The sequence below is a fragment of the Phyllostomus discolor genome, chromosome 1 (genome assembly GCF_004126475.2).
Source record: "Phyllostomus discolor isolate MPI-MPIP mPhyDis1 chromosome 1, mPhyDis1.pri.v3, whole genome shotgun sequence".
Lineage (NCBI taxonomy): Eukaryota > Metazoa > Chordata > Mammalia > Chiroptera > Phyllostomidae > Phyllostomus > Phyllostomus discolor.
The window spans coordinates 4,175,008-4,197,071 of NC_040903.2; the positions used below are offsets into that span (position 1 = coordinate 4,175,008).

General features: G+C 52.2%; 1 protein-coding gene across 4 annotated transcripts; it reads right to left on the reverse strand.

Moving 5' to 3' along the window:
• Positions 1-4,638: 4,638 nt before the first annotated feature.
• On the reverse strand, positions 4,639-21,768 carry ZNF518B (zinc finger protein 518B). 4 transcript variants are annotated; one of them, XM_036018773.1, is made up of 4 exons: positions 21,676-21,760; positions 21,082-21,252; positions 18,910-19,259; positions 4,639-11,280 (listed from the first exon to the last, which is right to left on the reverse strand). In XM_036018773.1, exon 4 carries the CDS (start codon positions 11,083-11,085, stop codon positions 7,864-7,866), a length of 3,222 nt encoding a protein of 1,073 aa, XP_035874666.1. In that variant the 5' UTR covers positions 11,086-11,280; positions 18,910-19,259; positions 21,082-21,252; positions 21,676-21,760; the 3' UTR covers positions 4,639-7,863. The 4 variants fall into 4 exon arrangements, with proteins under 4 accessions (XP_035874666.1, XP_035874663.1, XP_028363202.1 ...); XM_036018770.1 differs by having other exon boundaries at positions 21,082-21,272; positions 21,676-21,750; XM_028507401.2 differs by lacking the exon at positions 21,082-21,252 and having other exon boundaries at positions 21,676-21,768.
• Between the last annotated feature and the right edge of the window lie 296 nt (positions 21,769-22,064).

Genomic DNA, 22,064 nt, shown 5'->3' on the forward strand with positions numbered 1-22,064 from the left:
GTGCACGGGCTCTTTCTCTGGGCCCCAGGCCGCCCAGAGGGGAGCACACCCCCAGTGCAGTCCAGACCCGGCACGCCGCAGTCCTGCCCGTGGGCCGAGTCGCAGTGATGTCCAGCACCGGGGCTGTGAAAAGCGGCCAGTGTCCTGAGACACACCTGGGGGCCCAGGACGGTTCGGGTTCATTCTCTGACCAGCACCCCCGCTCTCTGGGTCCGTCCTGGACCCACACACAGGCGTGTCTGCAAGCACTGCTGAGACGAAGAACACTGTGTTTTCAGAGGTTTTCTGGGCTCTGTTCGTAAGCTGAGTGAAATCTCCTCTTTCGAACCTTACTAGTCTCCCCCCCTCGAGTGGCCACTCTGCCCCCTCTGTTGACTGACTCGTTCAGGGGACGCGGAGCTGCCCGTGTGCACGGTGGCGTGTGCGTCTGTGCGTCCCACGGAGGGACCGTCTGCGTCGCCCTGCTGCACGTGAACATCAAGAGGACACGACTACATTTTTCTAGGGCGATGGAGTTGAACAGAATAGACGATGTAGCACAACTGATGTAGGTTTTAAACACCTGAAAAAATACAACCATAGAGATCAAATCTGTGCTTGAGACTTTCCAGCTCCCCTCCCTGACCCAAGTTTCTCCTTCCCTGCGGAAGGCGCGGGCCCAGCATCAGTTCACCGGTGCGACGGCTGACCGTGCCGCGGCCCGGCGAGCCGGTCGGGAAACAGTGTCAGGGCTGAAGAGAGAACACTACAGAGCAAGGTCACCTACATAAAGAGTCTAACATCAGGTCTGTGAACTCCCTCATACGTACATATAAACAGATCCTGGCGAAGTAAGGTGCATCCCAGCATGTGAGATTTAACATGAGAAATCTATTTGAGTAATGTGCTACATTAGTTTTTAAAAAGTAACTCTTATACAAATGTAATAAATGTGGTTACGGAAAAAATCTAAGGAGCTTATGGATGCAAAGGAATTGCCTTAAGGTGATAAAATCTACCTTCACAAAATCTATGGCAGAAAGGATGCTTAAATAAAATGGCGAAACTCTTAAGAACTTTTGTCTCTCCAAATATCGATTTCTGGTAAATGCTAATCTTTTCTTACATAGAAAATACGAGAATGCCCATTTTTAATTTTTAATTTCATATTTCATTGGTTAGGACTGTTACTAAGCTGTTAAAGAGGTGATGGGAACATTCTCCTTAGAGCTATTTTCATTGCCAATGTTTAGGAGTTCCACTGATTTCTAAAACATTGAATTTGCGCTTGGCAATTTGCTGAACTGTCCTATTGGCGAATGATATGGTCTAGAGTTCTTTTTCTTCCTTTTTCATGGTGTTGATAGATTATGCAACCTACAGTTTTTATTACTATGAATGAGATCTTTACCCCCCCCCCCCCAAAAGGAGATACATGATAAAACATGGTTGGTCTAACACAACTTTATTTCTGTTCTATTTCCAAACCAATTACTGGCCTAAACGGCACTAACACGTTTCCCCTGACACCAGGGTTCCTTGAGTGCATCTGTGAGTTGGATGCTCTCCCTCTCAAAATCTCAAAAGGGACTGACAGGCTGGTCTAGAGATGCATCTGGAAGAGCGAAGAGCCAAGGGCATTACTGCAGCTTTAAAATACCTGCTGGGGAAAGCCTCCATTTTGCAGACACCTGTCAGTGGCAAACTGCCTCTTAGAATCCACTTTGATGGAGAATCCCAGTTAACAGCGCAGTGCAGCAGCACCGAGACTCAGCTGTAAACCCACACAGACCTGTGCCCTGGCACCAGGGAGCAGAGCACGGGACTCCCCCAAATGGGTGTGAGGACAACTGAGTGACTGATCCACCTGCCACTGACTTTAGTGAGGACATGAACCCAATCTGCTTTAGGCATTTTTCATATTAAAAAATTTGGTCTCAGATACTTTTGAGATTCTGACAAAACCTGTAACTGACAACTTGTAACTTAACTGTGGTGTCCACTCGTCTATGGAAGTTCATTTTTTAATAGAGACTATCTCTGCAACCCAAAGGTAGGAAAGGACTTCTAAACTAAAGCACAATAGCCCTGGCTGGTGTGGCTCAGTGGACTGAGTACTGGCCTGTGAACCACAGGATCACTGGTTTGATTCCCAGTCAGGGAACATGCCTGGGTTGTGGGCCAGGTCCCCAGTGGGGGTGCATGAGAGACAACCACACATTGATGTTTCTCTCCCTCTTTCTACCTCCCTTCCCCTCTCTCTAAAAATAAATAAAATTAAAAGAATAAAGCATAAGCCCCAAACCTAAAGGAAAACTATCTTCCTTATGGATTTTTAAAAATCACTATATTTTCTTTTTAAAGTAAATACTTCAATAGTAAAGTGGACAAAATACCGGCAGGCCATGCATGGAAGAGGAAAATGTCCATTTAACACTTGCAAAAGTACACGGCCTCGCTAGGGGACAGGGAAACAAGATCCGGCCGATACAATGCCGCGCCCAGTCTCCATGTGACCCGCGGTGTGCCGAGGTTCCTGCTTCTCCGCGTCGTCACCAGCTCTCGGTATACTGTCGTTTCCCAACAAGCAGGTTGGCCAGCTGCCCTCCACACGGCCAATGCCACTTACAGCCCTCCAGCACCACGTGGGGGTCCAGTAGGTCCGAGGTCACTGGTGGCCGATTTGCTGCCCTTTTCTCCTGCACACACAGGTGGCGCTGCAGAGCCCCTTGGGGAGTCTCCGACCTCTTGGAGGCTAAGTGGAAGTGTTCCGTGTCCCCCTCCGCCTCTCCCTCACCTCTTGCTCTTTCCCTGCTATGGTGACAAAGCGCAGGTGGTTCAGACGGTTCAGCTACAAGATGAACCCCCCCCCCCCGCCCCCCCATCAGGCGAGGAGGTCCCTGCCAGACTGTGGACTCTCAGTGTGAAGGAGAAGCATTTGCTGGGCTCACCAACTAGGGCTGCAAAACAAATAACCTCCAAGTCACAGGCTAACAACTCTCTAAGGTGTAATGGACCTAGAAACAGAACCGCCGGACACGAACGCACAGCCTGGCACAGCACTGGCAGCTCCCAGGCGGCAGTTGGTGGGACCCAGCCCAGCCGCGTCTGAGAGTTTCCCGAATCAACACGGACCCTTCCGGTGAGAAGCTCGGACAGGAACGCCCATGACACAGCACGTTCCCCTTGTAATCAGTTTTACACGGTGGCCACGAGGCGCTTGAAATGCGGCTAGGGTTGCTGAAAAACTGAGGGTTTTTTTTTTTAGCATAATTGTTATCATACTGTTACCGTTTAGTCCCCTTACACCCTCCTCCCCCCAATCACCACACCGCCGTCCATGAGTCCTTTTCCCTTTCCGCTCAGTCCCTCCGCGCTCTCTCCTCTCCCGTCCGCACTAGCTGTCATCCCGCAGGCTTCTTAAGACTTAAAATATTTTTAAATAAACACTGTACTGACTTGTGTACATATTTTAATAAGTTTTATGTTGATTGCAAGTGTTTAAATAACACTTCAGATGTATAGGGTCAAATACACTTAATTTCAGCCGCCCTCTTCACTCTTTCAAATGTGGCTGCTCAAGAGCCAAGATCACACGTGTGGCCCACAATGCATTTCGACTGAGCAGCTCCGCTCCAGACTCAGGCCACGCCCCTTGAGAGCCCAGCTCTCCAACCAACCAGCGCGTCTGATTACAAACTGGTACCTGAAGGCAGCCGGTCCCTGCCGACTGCAGCCCGAGGCCCAAGGCTCTGCATGTCACACAACCACATGCATTACAGGTGCGAGGGGGCACCACGGTGCTTCTGCACGCGTCACCACGTACACCCGGTGAACCGGGTGCTGCCGATCTGTCTTCTTAGTGATGAAAGGTGGGCCAGTGGCTACCACCTGCTAGCTTTATGGCCTTGAAGTTCCTTTCTGCCCTAGTCCTCTCCTACTCCCACTGTAGCCACCTTGGTGGTCCGCGCCTGATACACCCCCCCTTCAGGCTTCTCCTGCCATATCTGACCTCTACTCCTCCTTAAAATAACCGGAGGCAACAATTTAACAGGCTGCATCGGGTTAGAGCATGGCTCATTTAGACTCAGATGACAACCAGCCAAACTGCTGCATTTGAGCAACTCCCCTCTCGCTTTCCTCTGGGGTCTGCCGACGGTCACCTCAAGTCCAAATCTCTTTTCCCCGTTCGACTCCTTGGATGCTGGGAATGAGAGGAGGGCGTTAAGCCCTCTGCAAACATCCTCACACCTGTCCTCCCCCACACGTGTGGGGCTGGTCACGTTTGGGTATGCGGCAACCATAGTGCAGCTACTCCCGTGGCCCAGCAGGCTCCTCCGGGCGGAGAGCTGCGCAGGTGAGGTGCCCCAGACTCGTCTGATGAGGCCCTGGACCGTGCTGGGCAAACTGCCACTGCGGCCCGAGCCAGCCCCTCGTGCGGTTCGGCCGGAGCAGACCGACAGTGCCCCTGGCCTGTCTCGGGGTTAACCGGCGGGGCACTGTGCTCCCGACAGGCCCCGGGGTGGGGGGTGGGGGGAGGCAAAGCCCCCCTGTGTCCAGTGACGCTGGCCTGACTTCGCGTGGTTCTGAAACGCACCACGGAAGGCAGGCCGGGCCACACACAGCCACGCTGCTTGGCATAAAAAATTAAAAGGTCAAGACCATTTTACAGTCGCTTTATTTAACAAAATGTACTCCAACTTCTCTATATAAATGTGTTTCAAAAACAGAGCAGCAGGCACACAAACTGTTAACACAGGACCTCTAATAACGGTTAGAACGGGTTATGAAATGTTTTATTTTTTGCTCACGTTGACATGGACAGATTCAAACAGTATCTGAAAGACCGAGCGGCATCACTCGCTCACTCTCCGGGCGGGCGGCTTTGACAGCAGGTCCCGGAGCGAGGGGGCGGGGCTTGCGGGGCTCACACACCAGTTTGGTTCCACAGCACTCGGCTCAGCAGGGGGCTTCACAACACTGTTTGGGGCTGGGGGTCAAAAGGTGAGTGAAGTATAACCTACTCGTTATTTTTTTAAACCTTCACTCTCTGTCATGTCATAAATATAACAAGGGCATCTCATTTCTGCTCCTGAAAAGAAAATCGACTTTAAAAAAATAAGCGTAACATGTTCTCATTAGTAAGTGCAATTAATACAATTTAGTGAACACAGGTCCTTCACAATCATGGCGACAAGCACACAAATACTCAACACAGTTCTGCTGCCTTCTCGGACGGTCAGCGCCGCCGCTGCCCCCGTGGCTCACTGCAGGACGCTCACCTGCACGTTAACAAGCCGCTCCCCATCGTCTGTTCCCGGGGAAGCTGGCCACTGTCTGCTCTCACTTGTCACGCCTCCCAGGAGCCCTCTTAGTTCCTTAACAACGAGCACTGGAGCTCGGAATCCCCCCAAAGCTGAGCTACACATCCGCCCCACACAAGTTAGCTCTGTACAAGTACACTGACTGCGTTAGGTTAGGTAATACTTGAAAAAGAGTGGATGCTGCCAAGTGGGAGTATCTCATGCTGCCAATGAACACTCGGACCTGTCGCGGTCCTCTCTCCTGACGGGCCGTGGCGGAAGCTTTCAGGAGAGATGCTAGTTAAGTAGTGAGGTATAGGAGGGGAAAGATAAGTCACGGCCTTTTCTTCTCCTCCTTGCACTATCTCTGGAGGCCCCCCTCACGCCGGAGGGGTGCGGAATGGCCTCCTGTGTGTAGTGGAGTCGCCCACAGCTCCGTCTCCCGAAGAGCACCGACTGGAAACGCCAGGGACTGAATACTGCCAGGGCCGGGTCGGCGGGGTGTCCGCTCCCGGTAGTTCCTACGGATCAGACCCACACTCACTGTGCTTTCGTTTTCTAAAAGTGAGACCAGACTATTATAAAAAGGTACTTCCAAAATAAATTATTTCTAGAATACAAAACGTTTTATATTTTCTAACCCATCTAATTTCATTATAAAATAGGAAATCAGAAAATTAGCTACTAGTTTTCATATGGTAAAAAATATTGATATGTGTACATACACATATATACACATATAAAAATCCAAATTTCAATTTCAACAAAAAAAAGCAACCAACTCAATGATTATGTCCTGAATCACACGAGACACGCTAACTGCCTGTAATGAGAAACGACCACCAAGGACAACTGCAATCCCCCCTACCAGAGGGCAATCGAAGACTGTCCCACATCGGGGGAAAACACAGCGCGTCTCTGACTCCCCGACGCAACACAAACGCTGCTCAGATGTGAGTCCCCAGCTGTGCTCACTACGCCAGCCCAGCCCTGACAGAGGCGCCTGCAGTGAGAAGCACTCAGCCACTGCTGTTCTGCAGGGCGGCCGGAGCCCTGCTGCGTGGGCAGGGGAGGGCTGAGCTGCAGTCCAAGCCCCCTGCCAACTGTCTGCCCCAGAGGCCCCACAGTGCAGAGGGCGGGCTTTTCTCGGCGCACACGAAGGTGCTGTGCGTGCCGCTCAGCACGGGTCCGGACATCTGACGGGAGAGAGGGAGCAGGAATGTTCTTGGAGTGGCCTCCTAGGAAAGTGAGCAATGGGGACAGTGTGACTGCAGCTAAGGTCAACTAGAAGGGGACTGTCGTCGATGAAAACCCGGGACAGTGTTCCTGTAAGTGTAGCAAAGGTGGTGGCACGCTTCCATTTAGTGGATTCCTGACAGTTTTTTGTATCTTCCCAAGGGAAAAGCTTTATGGGCCTCAAAGGCACAAGGGAAGGGGACGGGAGGGGAGAGGGGAGTGATGCTACCCCACAGGTGGGCCCGTTCAGAAAGGCGGCGCAGTCTGGGGGCAGCGTCCATGAGCCAGCAGCGCCAGCCTGCATGCAGTCTTCACCCCTGTCTGTGGACGGGTCTCCAAAGGACAGTTCTGCCGTCTGCCGTGCTGAAGCCAAACGGTCTCCGCAGGCCGACCTTGAGTTGCCTTCCCAGGTTTCATCTGTGTTGTAAGAAGCCTGGTCATTCACATTTTTAATTGGCTACTTTTATGAGAGGGCTAAGGGCAAACAGGAAGGAGACTTAACTTCAAATATTTTTCCTCTGTGACCTTTTCTGTTTTTCAAAAAGGCACGTTCCCTCCCCAGTTGTCATAAATTGAAAAATTGTACTTAAAAAAAAACCCCAAAAAACAAAGGCTTGAAAATGTTTTCTTTCTTCCCTAACACCTGCTGTTAAAGTAGCAAATTCAGGCAAACCCTTACAATCATTCTCAAACATTTTCTGAAAATGCACAATTCTCTGTGCTATAAAGAACACTTATTAAGGGTCCTAGAGGGGGTGAGGGATTTAAAAAAAATGGCCACTTTTCTGTCACCAAATTTAAAAAACAACTGTAGAAAATACAATTTCTCTTAGGTACCAAATATTCAGGAGACAAGTTACGGCAAAAAAAAAAAAAAAAAGTGTGTGGTGTGTGTGCACACCAGACACGGGTTTAATTCATCAGTAGCATTCTGTTAAATGGGCACATGTAAAACACTCTCAATTCAGTCCTGAATGGGTCACAAGAGCTTTGAATCTACTCAGGAAAAGGGTGCTACACAAAGAAATCTCAGATCCCACTGAAACCTGCTGCAAGTTTCCCTTCTCTCCAGAAACAAAGTATGTCCGTAAATTGTGCGTACACTCGCAGAGGCTTCAAATACCTTCCAAGTTCCGGTCACACATCCGGTTGAGCCCGACTTCTGGTTCTCAACACCCCACAAGGGATCTGAAGGACTGCTGATGCTCACATTCCCACAACCTGTATTTCTCCTACTGAGTCAAAGACGGGAGAAAAAAAAAAAACAACAAAACAAAACAACACCCAACCCTAACCAGAATAAACTAAAAAGAAAAACAGTTTGCTTTGAACACCAGTTTTTCCCTTATTTGCCCTTGGAGTAAAGAACATCCCAATCTCTAGTTGCTTCTATCAAGTGCCGCTGGCCGTGACTCATCCACTCCTCCTGGTCCTCGTAGAGCCGCCCACAGAACCAGCACTTGAACGTGCACTGCGAGTCATCGGGCAAGGAGTCCACCACCTGGTAGTTGTTCTTGTGGACTTTTTTCAGTTTCATTTTCAGCATCATTTGCCTCTTTATCTGGTTGGCCTCCTCCACGTTCTGGTAGGTCAGCCGAACGTGGTGCCGTCTGATGCCCAGCTGACACCTGGTCCTCTCCGACAGGACGACTTTGAGGACGTTGCCTTTGTACTTGTTGATTACCTTCATCACGTTGGTCACTTCCGGTGAGTCGACATCAGGGTGGTTTAGCACAATGACGGGCTGGTTCCGACGGGGGCATTTAATCAGCTGGTCTGGTTTAGCTGCTACCAGTCGAAGCTGTCTTGCAACCTGAAAAATCGAAGGCTCCTTGAGACAGTGGCTGGGATCAGCCTGAATTCTGCTTCTCTTCCTGGAGGGATTGGCATGCTTGGCTTTACTTTTATTTATTGGAAGACGTCTGGAAATCGCTTTCCCGTGCTTACTTAACTCACTGCTTCCGTGCTGACTGAGCAGGGAGCCAGTTTTTCTCAGGGTGGTGCTATGGGCAGCACTCTCTTTTCTTGGTTTAGGCCGAAGGGATGTGTCAAGGTTATAGGACATGCCTACTGGCCTGCTCTCGCTTGTCGAAGCCTGTAAGTCCGAGTCTGTCGGTTTCACTGGGCAGCGTGGAATGGGTTTTATTAACTGGGTCTCACTGCAAGGGATACTGACAGGTGCTTCACACGTAGCCTCTATAATGTGGGCATCCTTGGAGGAGTTGAGAACCCTCAACACTGCCCCCTTGGGGATCAACACCGGAGTAGCAGCAGGAGCCTTCCTGGTCATTCGGTTTTCGGTTTTCCCATTGTTGCCTTCTACAAATGGGGGATATATCTGCCGACCACTAATGCCACCATCATCCTGAGGTTTTGAGAAAGTACCTGTGGAATAGCCACTGCCAGTAAATGGCACACTAATTTCTTCCGGGGTAGCTCTCGAAGCTCCCTTTGATGCCTGCCCTACAGAACGACGTTGTGCGTTACTCGCAGCCAGGGACGAAGGCTTGCCACAGGATTCAATTAACTGAGCGATCTTTCTGCGCAAGAGTTCAATTGACTTTATTTTGGAAGTTGAACTATTCCACTTAACGCTCTCCGGGACATCTTCAGCTCCAGAGCTCAGAGAAAAGACCGATGAGATGACCGGGCCATCGAAAGGGTCGTTAGTCCTTTCAGAATTCTTCAATGCCAAAGGCTCCTCCCCAGGCTGCTGAGGCCTGGTCCTATCTTCCCCCGTAATGTTGATGTGTAAATACTCACTTCTATATTGAGAGGAAATCTCGCCTGTATTTGAAACTGCTTTGTATTCCTCTGTCTGGCTGTCTTTCAGCTTCCTGGCAGACGGAAGCATCCTTACAGGAATACTGATCTCACTTCTGGATTCCAAGTCATTCTTACTTATGGGCAAAAAGCCCTTTTCTCCAGAGAAGGAGATGGTGGTAGGTGATGCCGTGAGAGGAAAACACTGCTGCGGGTCGCCGTGCAAACGCTTCCTGCCGTCCGTGAAGGGAACAGCAGCTTTGTATGGGAAAGGATGTGATGCAGTGCCAAGACTACGGAGAACACTGTTTTTCACTATGGATAATGAAGAGTGATCTTTCAGGGCGGCGGGGGGAAGGGCGGTTCTGTGGGGATACACAGGACTTCTCTTCTGCACGTCCTCAGCCCTAGCCGAGCTGAGAAGGGATTCCGCACAGCTGTACACGCTGGAATTGGACATGAACATATCGTAGGACCTTATCCATTTCACATTTTTCACTTGCTTCTGAACCGACCGAAGGTTATCCAGGCCTCCGAGGTCTCCAACATTCCCTTCGATCGTCAGGGACTTGGTTTGCTCTGCAGAAGCCGTTTTTTCTCGTCCGTTCGAACCCTTCTCTTTACCCACACGCCCAGGATGACCTCTGTCACCCCCGCGAGCCTCCAGGCGATTATTTTCTTCCAGGGGAAACAGTTTCAGAACAAGCTGCTGTGTTCCATTGACAACCTTCACATCTATCAGCTGGGCTAAACAGTTTGCAGGGACGACGAGCTCCGCGGGCGCCACCACGGTCAGCGGCATCCCGGGCTGAACGGGCTCTGTGGCCGGGGACAGCACTTCCACCTCCACGCTTCTGTTCTCGAGCACACTGGCTGCGCTGGGCTCCGGCCGGGGCCCCTTGTTGGGGACACACACCACGTCTTTCTGGAACTCCTTCAGTTCGGGCACCAACGTGATGTTGTGCATCTTGTCTTTGTTAGTCTGTAGGGAGAACCTCGAAAGTTGATCCGACAGCTTGCTCTGTAGTGTGGAGCCTGGATCGGAGGCTTTTGAAAGCTCTGCACTTTGTTTCGACGCGCTGGACCTCTTCGGCTCCGGCTTGGTGACAACTTTGGGTGGCCGTTTCCCGCCAGCCTTCTCGTGAACCCTCTTCCTGTGCTTGACGATGTAGTCGTTCCGGATAGCACCGTAGTCGCAGTACTCACACCGGTAAGGGAAGATGCCCGTGTGTTTCACCAGGTGCCTCTGAAACTCCCCCTTCGTGTAGGAGATGTGGCTGCAGTGAGAGCAAATGAACTTGATCTCTTCGTGTTGAAGTGTGTGCTTCCTGTACTGCAGAGGATCCTTCGTGGAAAAGCGACATTTATCACAATAGTACTTGCCTGGTTTAAAGTTCCTTACCTTGAACTTGTTATTGCTGGGGCTTGCGATGGTTTCCGCTTTATTTCCGACGTGAGCAGCACTGGGATTACTGCTCCCAAAAGGCAGGTGGGGCGAAGCCACCCCAAGGCTGCACTGGAAGCACACGTATCTGTCTTCCTTCTGGCCCTGCCCGGGCCCCTTCCTCAGATCCTGGGGAGGGATCTGGTGAACGCTCTTGCACTTGGCACACGTGGCGGTGGCCAGCAGGGTGGCCTCCGCCTCTGAGCCCTGGTACAGAGGCGACTGGGCTTCCTGTCTGTCTGGCCGAGTGGCTCTATTAGCGTTAGGCTGTCTGGGCGACATGGTCAAAGAACTGTGTCCGTCATTCACTTGTGAACTGAACAGCTGCTGTCCAATATCCTTCATCTTCTTTATTTGCATTTCCTAACAGAGTCCACTGGGATCCAGAAAGACTTGGCATGATAGAATCCTTCCGAGGCAGCCTTCAGCAAACGGTGGCCGGCGGACGTGCAGTTTCTTCCCGGAAGCATCCTTAGTCATCTGTTTTTAAACACCGCCACACAGGCGCAGGGTCCCGAAACATGGCCGTGTCCGAGCCTGATGTTCCATGCAACCCTAAAGGGGGAAAAAGAAATCAGAGCGTGACGAACATGTGAGCAGAAGGGTTAGCTGAGCTATTTCCAAACTTACCCTGTAAATGACCTTGGGGATTTATGCTAAATCTCGACATAGTTAGTATCTTAGACACATGTGGGTAACACATAACACAACCGAGCTAGCAAATAAGAAACATAAACTGAAACTAGTTTCAAACTTGTCAATTGAGACCAGCTCTGAACATCCACAAGGAGTAAGGAAATCACAGCCTCATTCAAATAGCCTCTGTCAGGGACAGTTATTTTTAAGTGTCCCCGAGCGCATCCTAGCGATGTCACAGGCATACTTTCACACTCGCCTCACTAGCAGCTAGCGCGGTACATTGTCGTTTCAGCTCTTACGCATGCGAGCTGCCAAGCAGAGCAGCCAGGGCTCCGGATCAGGAATCCAGGTGTCTCTACATCACAGCTAGCGCCCAGCGTGGACCCCCGGCCTCACGCACACACTGCATTCACTCTCAAACAGTGGGTCAACACTGACGGTATTATAGGGGCATGTTTTCCTTCCTCAACCCCTCACTGCACCTCTCTCATAGGCCAGGAACTGTTCTAAATCTGCAGGGCAGTGAGCAAAGCAAATTAGCCCCCACCCTCATGACCGTCAGACAGTAACTAGGAGCAACGGATGGCAGGGGATGGGGATCAACCATGTGATCAAGCTGCAGGGCTGGGCGCGGAGGTGAGGAGAGCCAGCAAAGGCTCCAGATGGGGAGGACTCTGCGTGGAGACCCCAGAGCAGCCATGGAGTGAGCATGTGGCTGTTTGCGGGACGGAGTTTCAGGCAGAGGAGCAAAGGTCTGTGGCATGTGGGCCTGAAGCAGCAGAGGGACAGGAAGGAGTGGGGGGGGGGAGGAGTAGGGGGGGACCAGCGGAGGGAGGAGTGAACAGCAGAGAACCGGGGGATGGGGGCTGGCCAAGGCAGGATCTATACAACACAGGGTCCTAGGACTCGGTCTCTCCTCTCCCTGAGAAAGAGCCGGGGAGAGGCTGCAGCAGCCACAGGACGTGATCAGGGCAGTGATGCCAGTGCCAGCCTCCAGCGGCTGTGGGAGGAATGACGGCAGCAGAGACACCTGCCGGGACGGGGAGTGGCCCAGACCGTGGCAGTGGAGGCAGAGCGGCTTCTATGGGGCAAGTGCCACAAGTAACACAGCGACTGCTTCACATAAAAATACCACAGTTTGCCGTGTATAATGGACACTGTTTTGCCCACAGTTTTGAGGATAAAATAAGGATGTGCACTATACATGGACATAATGATTACATACCACGGGTATAATCCGTGCCTAATGTGCACAGAAATATGAGTGCACATTATACGCGGCAAAAGATGGTAGTTAAGTACCATTAAGTACCTTTTCTTCACTCAGAATTCACAACTAGCACTACACACAAACCAGTGTAGCTTGGGATCTGTTCAAAGCCTTTCTTTTATGACCTTAAAAATCCACTTAAACCTTTTTAGGTTCAATTTTTTCAACTTTTTCATCTGGCAACTAGAACTGAGGAGAGCCGCCCAACCCCTTCCATAGCACGGAGCACGGGGCGCCTCTGAAGTTCTGCGGGCTCGTCTCCGCGCACAGAGGCACCCGAGGCACGCGGCATCGGCTCCGTGCGGGCAGCGCTGTGGGAGAGCCGGCAGCTTCCTTTGGACACACCGGTCGGCCAGGGGCCGTAGAAAAGGCTGGAAGGCCGGTCTGCAGGAGCAGGTCGCTCTGCAGGGTCAAGAGAAATAATCACTGCATGTCCGGGCCTTGCATAAAACCTGCCCTTCTCAAGCATTTGTGGAAAACTTCATAGGAACACACCACATTGGACACAAAGCTTGCTTTTTCTCTCGGAGTGTTATCTTCCCCTCTGTTGCTTTTGCAAATGGTAATTACCTCCTCAGAAGCAGTTCTCACGCAGTCTGCCACGGAGCCGGCGGCATCCGGGGACTGCGTCAGAAGAGCACCCCCACAAGAGTGTATGTAATGGGACCGATCCAGTGTGCAGCAGTGGCGGCCGCGGCCTGGGGGCTGCCAGCCGCTGCGTGTCCCCTCCGAGCTCAAACACGCCTGCGCAGGACAGCACACACTTACTGGACACACTGGCAAACCGGTAAGCGCGGCCCAAGGCCAGGACTTTTGTTTTCCTCTGCACTCCTGCTACACCTAACAAGCAGAACTTTCGGAGCAAGCCCTAGAGGGCGCCACGATTTAATCTTCCAGATCGGTCAGCCGACCAACCGGAAGGGGCCTGAGCGCTGCCGGGACTTCCGCCTGCAGCAGGGACTTCCGCCTGCAGCGGGCACTTCCGCCGCCGCCGCCGCCGCCGCCGCCCCCCGCCGGCTGTCTGGCTCCGCGCCTGCTCGTCTGCGCTCACCTACGTTACTTCGGAGCCCAGCCTGACGCTGCTGGTCCCTGAAACCACACACTTCTTGTCATCTGAGAAGCCCACTAACGTCGCCGGTGCCCATCAGCGTTTGCATCCTGTTCCAACAGGGCACGCCGGGGCTGCGGCCACAGCCGAGCAGAACGACTGGCCCCGAGGACGGAAGGGCTGAAAGGAGACCCGTGCAGGGACTCCTGAACCCGGACGCGGTGCAGGGACTCCTGAACCCGGACACGCCGCAGGAACACCGCGAACACGGCCAGTTCTGGGCCCCACCCCCTAGCTAGGGAACGGCAGTCTCGGGCGGAGCGGGGCGGCGTGGGCGGGGGGCGAAGGAGGGGGCCTCTGTGGGCAGTAAAAGCACACTGTGTTAGTCTGACGAGAGTCACTGGTTGAAACTTCCAGCACCATCCAAGCCCTTTAAAACATCTGCGCCAGCTGCCCATGCAGCCACGGAGAGAACTCCTTTCCTCTCCGGGCAGCCATTGTGTCCCCCAGTTCTCACGGGGAGGAGCTGACCTTCACGGAAAAGGAAACCGGCCTCCTTGTAGCTCCCTCACACCCGGCCTCCGGAGCCGCAAACAACCTAACCCTCCCGACGGACTAGCTGCTCGAGGCACACCTCCTCTCACCCAGTCCTCAGTTCCCAACTTCCTTCACAGGCCTGCACGGCTCTCACGGACCAGCCTCAAAATGCTACCAGTTCCGGGGGGGGGGGGGGGTGGAGGAGGGGGGAGAAAAACAGGAGAGACAACGTACAACGTAACAGGCCTGCCCGGCACAGCCTGCTCGCCAGCTCTTCCAACTAACACCTGGCGCGTTACCCCTAAGAAACTCGCAAGTAAACCATGTCACGAGGTGCTCTGCTGGAGGCATCGTCTGAACCAGGATTCCACTTGTGCACGTCCGGCTTCCCCCCACCGCTTCTGGCCTCCGAGTCTTAAAGTCACAGGCAGCAATTCTGCCATCTTCCCCTCCTGGGCCTTTTAGAACGTGGGGTGCCATTCCTCCTAAAACTGAAGACCTAACATCCTGAGCTACTGGACGAGGTGACCGTGTACCTAAGGCAGGCAGGCAGCATGTGCCAAGGGAGGAAAGCCCCTGGAGAGTGATCCATGCCGCCTGGAGACCCCGAGGAAGGCAGTCCCCTTGGAGGTGCTCTGCAAAATCACCTCTGCAGTGATGTGGAATTAGAAGTCCACGGGGACAGGGGTCAATGTGCAGCATGCGGCTGTGACCAGCAAACAGTTTATGGGGAAGGCTGGACATCTAGGTCACGACTGCATTACGTCACCTGGGAGAAAGCAGCTTGTTGGCCACTGAACCATTCTCAAAGTAATTCCATGTTTCTACACCGGCATTTCCCTTAGTGCAGCTGAAAAACATGTCAGGTTTCTTTAAAACAAGAAGACACATTCTCTTTGCCCTTTGTAACTTGTGTGGCTAGTCAAGGGGAGGTGAGATCTCAGATGTAACACCCCAAGTCAAAGGTGAATGGGCCAGGTGGACGGCTTTGCTGTTGGCACTTCTAGTGGACAACACCTGAGGCTGCAGCAGACCTGGGCAGTGTCCCCCATGGCCCCTGATCCCTCCACCAACTTCTCTCTGGTTCACATTCTGGTTCAGCTGGGTCTTCTTGGCAAACTACTGCCCCACGGGCTGAAAGCCGGGGATCTTATAACACACCGCAGATGAAGGGCCGTGCCCATGTGTGCCTGACATGGAGAAGGCGCCCGATAAACGACTGTCACCACCGCTGCCGCTCTTCACCTGCCCTCCAGACTCAGCACTACGGACACAGAGGCCCTGCATGCTACCTCCAAGGACTAGAATCCAACATCCTTTTATAAATAAGGCAGGAGGGCTTTCAAAAACACAGAAAACACCCCGTATTTTTCACTTTTGACACATGAAGATGGCCGCGCATACTAAGTTGCCTATTCTGGACTGGCACAGAGGGAGCTTTTCAGTGCAGTCACCTGCGTCCTTAGCCTGACAACCGCCACACACAGTGTGTGTGCCCCCAAAGCGCTGCCCCCAGACTGTCCTGTCTTCCTGGGGAAGGCCCGAGTGCAGCCGTCGCTGCTGGTGGCTTTTTCCTTCTTGACTCTGCGTTCACATGCCCTGGTTTCTTAATGATTTGTCATGGGGACATGTGGAGCGAAACACCAACCCTGACAAGCGGTTCAGTGACACTGAGGGCTCTGAACACCATGAGGGGCTGGATGTGTAAATTCTTATTAAAAAGGAAGCATCTGACTTCTCAGTACTGAAAACGTCAAATGTTCGACAGAATTAGAAGGAAATTAGTCCAACAGCGTCTGAAGCTACAGAGTCTGGAGTCGGATTACAAGGCTTTAAAGCCCCGCCCCATCGCTCCCCAGGGACAGGGGCAAACTGCCCCTTCCTCCTCTGTCAGAGGCAGCAAGGGCACCTGCGCCTTGCAGGGTTGTCCTGAGGATTACCCGTGATAATGGGACAGAAAGTGCTCAGCTCTAAGTTACCCACACGCCATAAACTGTTCAACGTATCTTCCATTTTTTAAAATAAAAAAAAAGGAATGACGCCAATCACAAAAATAGTCAAAGGAGCGAACTAACAGGCTTTTTAGCTGCCTCACAATTGCTCTCTCCAGAACATATACTGCATCTCATTTTATAATTTGAATTCTATTTGCTTGGTTGTATTGCCTAAAAGGTAATTTACCTCTGGGGCAAAACCACCCACCTGCCTGACCTGCACAGTGACTGGCAGGTGCTCAGAACACAGAGAAGACGCTGGAACCACAACTTGGGTTTACACCGAAGCTTGTTACTAAATTACCTTTTCCTCACCAAGCCCAGTGAATTGTGCAATGCCCATGTAGCAAACCAATGGGTTTCCATGCTCCAAGTCCATGTGAAAAGCAGCTGGCCAACAGCATCCCGCGCCTGCTTAACTGCATCACCACGTTTGTTTGTGAGAGATGCCCACCAGATGTCAGTATGTGTTGGCCAACTGCATCCTTTTTGGACAGGGAAGCAGATTTAGGAAGCTCTTCCCAGAAAGCCTTTCACCGCGGCCCCTGCCTCACCCTCGGCAGGGGCTGGGCTGCAGCTGTGTGTGCTCGTGAAGAGCAAAGGGGATAGAGTCGAAGGTTTGGAGTCTGAACTCCGAACCTGTCCCTTTGCTGCTTCCTTAGGCAAGTGATTTCTCTCTGTTCACTGCCAGGCAAGGAAACAGGCTTTGATGCCTTCAAGCTTAACAGGCACTCAGGAAAAACTGGATAATGTAGGCAAAGCGCCCTGCCTGGTGGCAGCTGGTCCTCTTGCGTACTGAGCAGAGGCTAGTGTGTTTTGTAAGACATTCTACCTCAAAGTGCCCAGAAGCATGTGGACAGGAATACCTGACTGGGCGAGGAGGGGACGGGGAATCCAGCATATTAGGTACATAAACTCTTAGTACTTCCCTAGCAGGATGATGTTCAGGAAGAAACTCACCTCTCAGCAAAACCCTTTGCAGACCATTACAAAGGGCCAGAATTGAACGGGATCATACAAAGATCTAAAAGTGAAGAATAGCAATGAAATTACTCATTTTGCAAAACTACCTTCCCCCGGAAATGACTTAAGTACCAACTGGTGGCCATCGGATGACATATTTTTGAATGCTGCTGACAAATGTAGGGCCCCTGGGACCCTAGGTTTCCTTCTGAACTAGATGATTTCCTTGGAGCACAGATTGGGGCAAAAGGCTGGGCAAGAGAGTCCGTTCTGATGCCTCTGCTGTCCACGTGAGAAGCGTGACCACGGACACAGCAAATGACCTTGGGACAGCAAGAACAAGCTCCAAAACTTGGGTTTTGACACCACAGCTGTGTGAAGCCGGACCTGTTAACTTCTGAGAGCCTGGGTTTTCTCATTTGTAAAAATGAAAAAAGTAATGCCTGATTTCCAGGGCTGGTGTGAGGAAAAGGTAAATATGCAAAGAGCAGGTAACCTTACACTCGGCAATCAGGACATGTTTTGTGAAGAAATAAGTCAACATATTTTTCGAAGACCCCTTGGAACATACAAGAGTCTAGTAATCTCCCAAGAAGCAGAAAACTCTTAACAAAGGGGTCCGACAATGTCAAGGTCCACAGCACGGCGGCAGCTATGAGGCTGGAGGTGAAGATCCCTCCCACCCCCAATCTATAAAGGAGTTACTCTGGGTTCCACTCGACATTGTGGAGACTGTCAATTGAGACTACTTCAGAAAACAAAAAAAGCTACTATATAGTTTAAAAATTTGAAGAGAAAACCTTTAAAAAGAAAGAAGATGACCAATGTTGGAGTTCTTAAAGTCTAAGACTTATAGTTCTATGTGTGGAAAATACATGTTAAGTATGTAGGTTCTTGCTGGCATGAAAATAAAAAGATGTAAAAAAATGTAGTGTTCCAATCTCTCAAAATTGCTATTAAATATACCTAGTGACTTCAGGTCTCTAAAGGTGATACATTTTGGTATTTCCTTTTCTTGCCTTTAGGGGAAATCAAAATTTCATAAAAGAAACGGATTAAAAGTATAATGAAGTACAATCAAACGCAGCGGAAATCCCTTCCAGAAAGCCCGTGATTACTAACCTTGCCTGCATTTGGGTGCCCACTTCTCCTACGTCCAGGGTGTTAGCCTTCCTCTTTAAAGAGGCCCCTGGGATGGCTGCTCACCCTGCTGGTGCCGGAATTACCTGGGAGGCTTGCAAGCTAAGGCTGCCTGGGCCACGCCGTGTACTTCTGATGTGCAGCGAAGGCTGAGAACCACCACCTGACAGGACAGAGGTGCAGCAGTGTGCGGGAGTGGCAACAATATCAACCTCACGGGCAGCCTTTTAGATGCCTAACCCACCTGGGGGTGCTTGGACACAGGTCAAGGCCACCGCCTTGGACTGTAATGAGGTGATTAGGCAACTGGACTCTGAGTCCTACCCTTGCTTGGTCCTTGTGACCTTGGAAACATTATCACTGACGCTCTGTAAAGTGCATACCGACAGTGACGACTGCAGATTCCTGAAAACTTCAGTGTTCCTGACGCTGGCTGGTGTCTTTAAGGAGCATAGTAACAGGAGGTGGGGGAAAGGAACTGCTACCCCAGCGATCCGATCAGGATGCCCAGTGGCTGGCGGCGTCCGCCAACCTTAGAACACCTTGGCTCAAGTCAGGCAGAAGGCGCCTGCAGAGGCAGATTAATACATTACCTCAACACTCCTCCAGGTTCACCTTTGACCACCTGCTTCTCCTAAGAAAACAGATCTGGAGAAGCTGCTTGGCCTTCCTAAGGTCAGGGAGTCGGTCAGCTGGTGTCTAATCTAAATCCTTTGTGTTCCACTCGCGCTGAGTGAGGCTGAGAACCGCCGTCACAGGTGCTGCTGTGCCCGGGGGCTCTAACTTCTGGCCTGGAGCTGACAAGCTGCAGATGTGAGTCAGAAGCAGGTCGCAGGGGCTCCTCCTGGTCTTCTCAGGCACCCAGGCCCGTGCAGCCTCTGCTCCAGGACCTGCCTTCCACACTCAGGACGCTGGGCAGTCAGCGAGCGCTGCTCCACCGGCCCTGCAACAGAAGCCAGACGCATGGGCTGAAGTCCCAGGCTTGCGCAGCCTTGGTTTCTCCAGGCACTCTTCTTCCAGAAAAGGGGATAGTACCCCAAAGTGCTTCTCAAGCAGGGTGTCGGGCAAAGTCACACAAGGAGCTTAAATTGGAGCCGGGGGGGCGAGGCTTCCCAGGACTCCCAGAACCCAACGAATCAGATTGTCTTTGCCTGAGATAGCCTCAGGCACGTGGTTTAAAATTATTCCCAGGTGAATCTGATGCCTCCCCACCCCGTAGCACCCCATGATGACGATGTCTGGATTAGGTGATCTCGAGCCACCTTCAACTCCAAGCATGGATCTTGGAAATTGCAGCGGGCTGCGTGTGTATCTGCGAACAAAGAACATGCTATCTTTGCCAGGCAGCTAGAGAACAACTGAGATCGGGAAGACCTCACTGGCAAGGGACTTGTTTGTCACAGTCAACAGTGTAGCACTTGGCCACAGAAGGCACTTAACACGTACTGGATGGATGGATGAGTCAATGACAGAAAGAACCGATGGCCTGGCTGGTGGCCATAATAAAAATGTTCTTTTGTTCTTCCTCTACACAAAAACTGGCCCAGATCCTCTACCTTAGAAGTAAATGGACATGTTTTTATTTTCTAACTGCTATTACTAGATTTAAAACAATCTACACTGGTTTAGCGTAGCACATCAGGGAGGAAGCCCAATAAATAAAATGTCTCTTTTGTCTTCAAAATGTACTCGCAACGAACATCATCAGCATAACAAAACTGGACACATACAAAAGTGTTACTTTTAAAGACTACGTTTAGATCCAAGATAAAAAATTTTATCCTAGATTAAACATAATATCCATCGATATGCAATTTAAAAAGGCGAACACTCTACTTGCATTCTTCTTAGAGACAATTCGATACTGGTTTCTAAACCACCATTTGCTGGGCTTCAGGAATCCCCCGCCAGCATTTCCTGTTGTGTGTACACACATCACAGCGGCGGTGGGGGGGGGGTGAACTTTGCATGCATGACTCAGAGATAAACACTCCTCCTACCCTCTCTGCTGTTCGACCGGTAGGAAAGTCCTTTGACCTTCTGGAGAGCAAGTTCTATCTTATTCTCGATGACTCTAATTCTAAGCTTCAGGGACAATGCGTAAGGGGTTCTAACAGAACATTACAGTTTAGCCAGGTAGATTTGTATTTTTAAACAGGGCAAAGTGCTCAGCATTTGGCACTTCATTTTACAATGGTAGGTTGAGAAATCATTCATTATCCCAGTTTTTTTTTTTTTTAAGTAGGAGGTACTTTCATGGGGAGATGTTAAATACACCCAACGTACATGAGTAACGTAAACGTTCTCTTCCATTCTCTCCTTTAGCTTTTCCTTTTTAGTTTAGAAATGTTCATTCTTTTGTCTTGTTTCCCGGGGCCTGAAACTGCCCAACAACCCTAAGGCAACGGGATCAAAGCGCGGGCTGGGAGGGGGGAGGTCCCACAGATTGACATCAGCACCTGGAACAAAACTGACCTTCCCCAGCAAAAGGTGCACGGGTCCTCAGTGGTCAAGCGGGGCCCTGGACATGCCCCAAAACGCCCAAGGAAAGACGATGCCAGTCTGGTTTTCAAGTTTATTGTTGGCACGCTCACACCGACGGTCCACATTATCCGAAGCAAGTCCACAGCTAACAGCATGGGTGCCGGGAGGGACGGCGCAGACCCAAGCGGTTACACCGTGGTCTCTGGGGGCTGTCTGGCCCCCCTTGAGAGATCGCGGGGGTTGCCTCTAACTACTGAAAATCAAAACACGTCAGCGCTTACCTCCGAGGCTTTAAAAATGGCCTCCTGACGACACTTCCTGCTCCGGCCAACCGGTAGAAATTCTCCCAGGAGATGCATCATTTAAAACACAGGGGGCGGCACCGGAGGCCAGCTCCGAGGCTCCACACCAGCAACCGCAGACCGGACGCCGCAGCCTCTCAGGGTCGCGACCTGGCGCGTTTGGGGAGAGCCTGCGGGTCTCCGCCGCACAAAGGCAGGCGGGCAGGCAGAGGACGCTGGACCCTCAACCCACTGCCATCCAGCCCCCCTGGGTCTGTGCTCTGCCCGCACCTTCCGTCCCCCTGTCCGTCTGCCCCCCACAAACACCCCTCCCGCCCCTCCTCCCCTCCCGTGTACCCAATCCCCCTTGCCATTCGCCCCTCCCCCAGTTCTAAGCCTGCAGCCAGCCTGCCCTGGGGACCACCGGGCCAGAAAGCCGCAGAGACTTGGGGGGGGGGGGCGCGCAGAAGCCGGCCTGCACCACCGGTCCCATCCCCAACTCGGCGCGGCCCCCGCAGCCCTCCTCCGCACCCAGACCCCACCTGCCCCGCGCACTCGAACCTGGAGCCCTGGCCCTCCTGCTCAGCTACTCACCAGCGGGTCTGGGTCCAGAGAGCGCGTCTATAAGCAGGCCACAGGCCGCCGCCGCCGCCGCCGCCGCCGCCGCCGCCGCCGCCGGCGCTGCTGCCCGTGCCGCTGCCGCGCCCCACACCCGCGGTAGGTCCGGTCCGCTGTAGATCCCTACTCGGGGGCGGAGCCCGGGTCCACGCAGCGCCTGCGCAGTGCAGAGAGGCGCTCGGCCGCAGCGGGCGCCCCCGGCTGTCCCTGAGGCTATGCTGCCTGGTTTCAGCGCTGTGCACAGGCGAAGACACAAGGCAGCCCCGTTCCCGGGCCGCGAGCTCAACCCAATGGCGTCGACATTCACTACGTGCAATGTCCTTTCTTAGCCTGGATGTCCATACGCTCCAGGGGCCTCCCTGCGA

Excerpts from the sequence above, each read along its gene's own strand:
- ZNF518B (XM_028507401.2), bottom strand. The coding sequence starts at position 11,085 with ATGCAAATAAAGAAGATGAAGGATATTGGACAGCAGCTGTTCAGTTCA.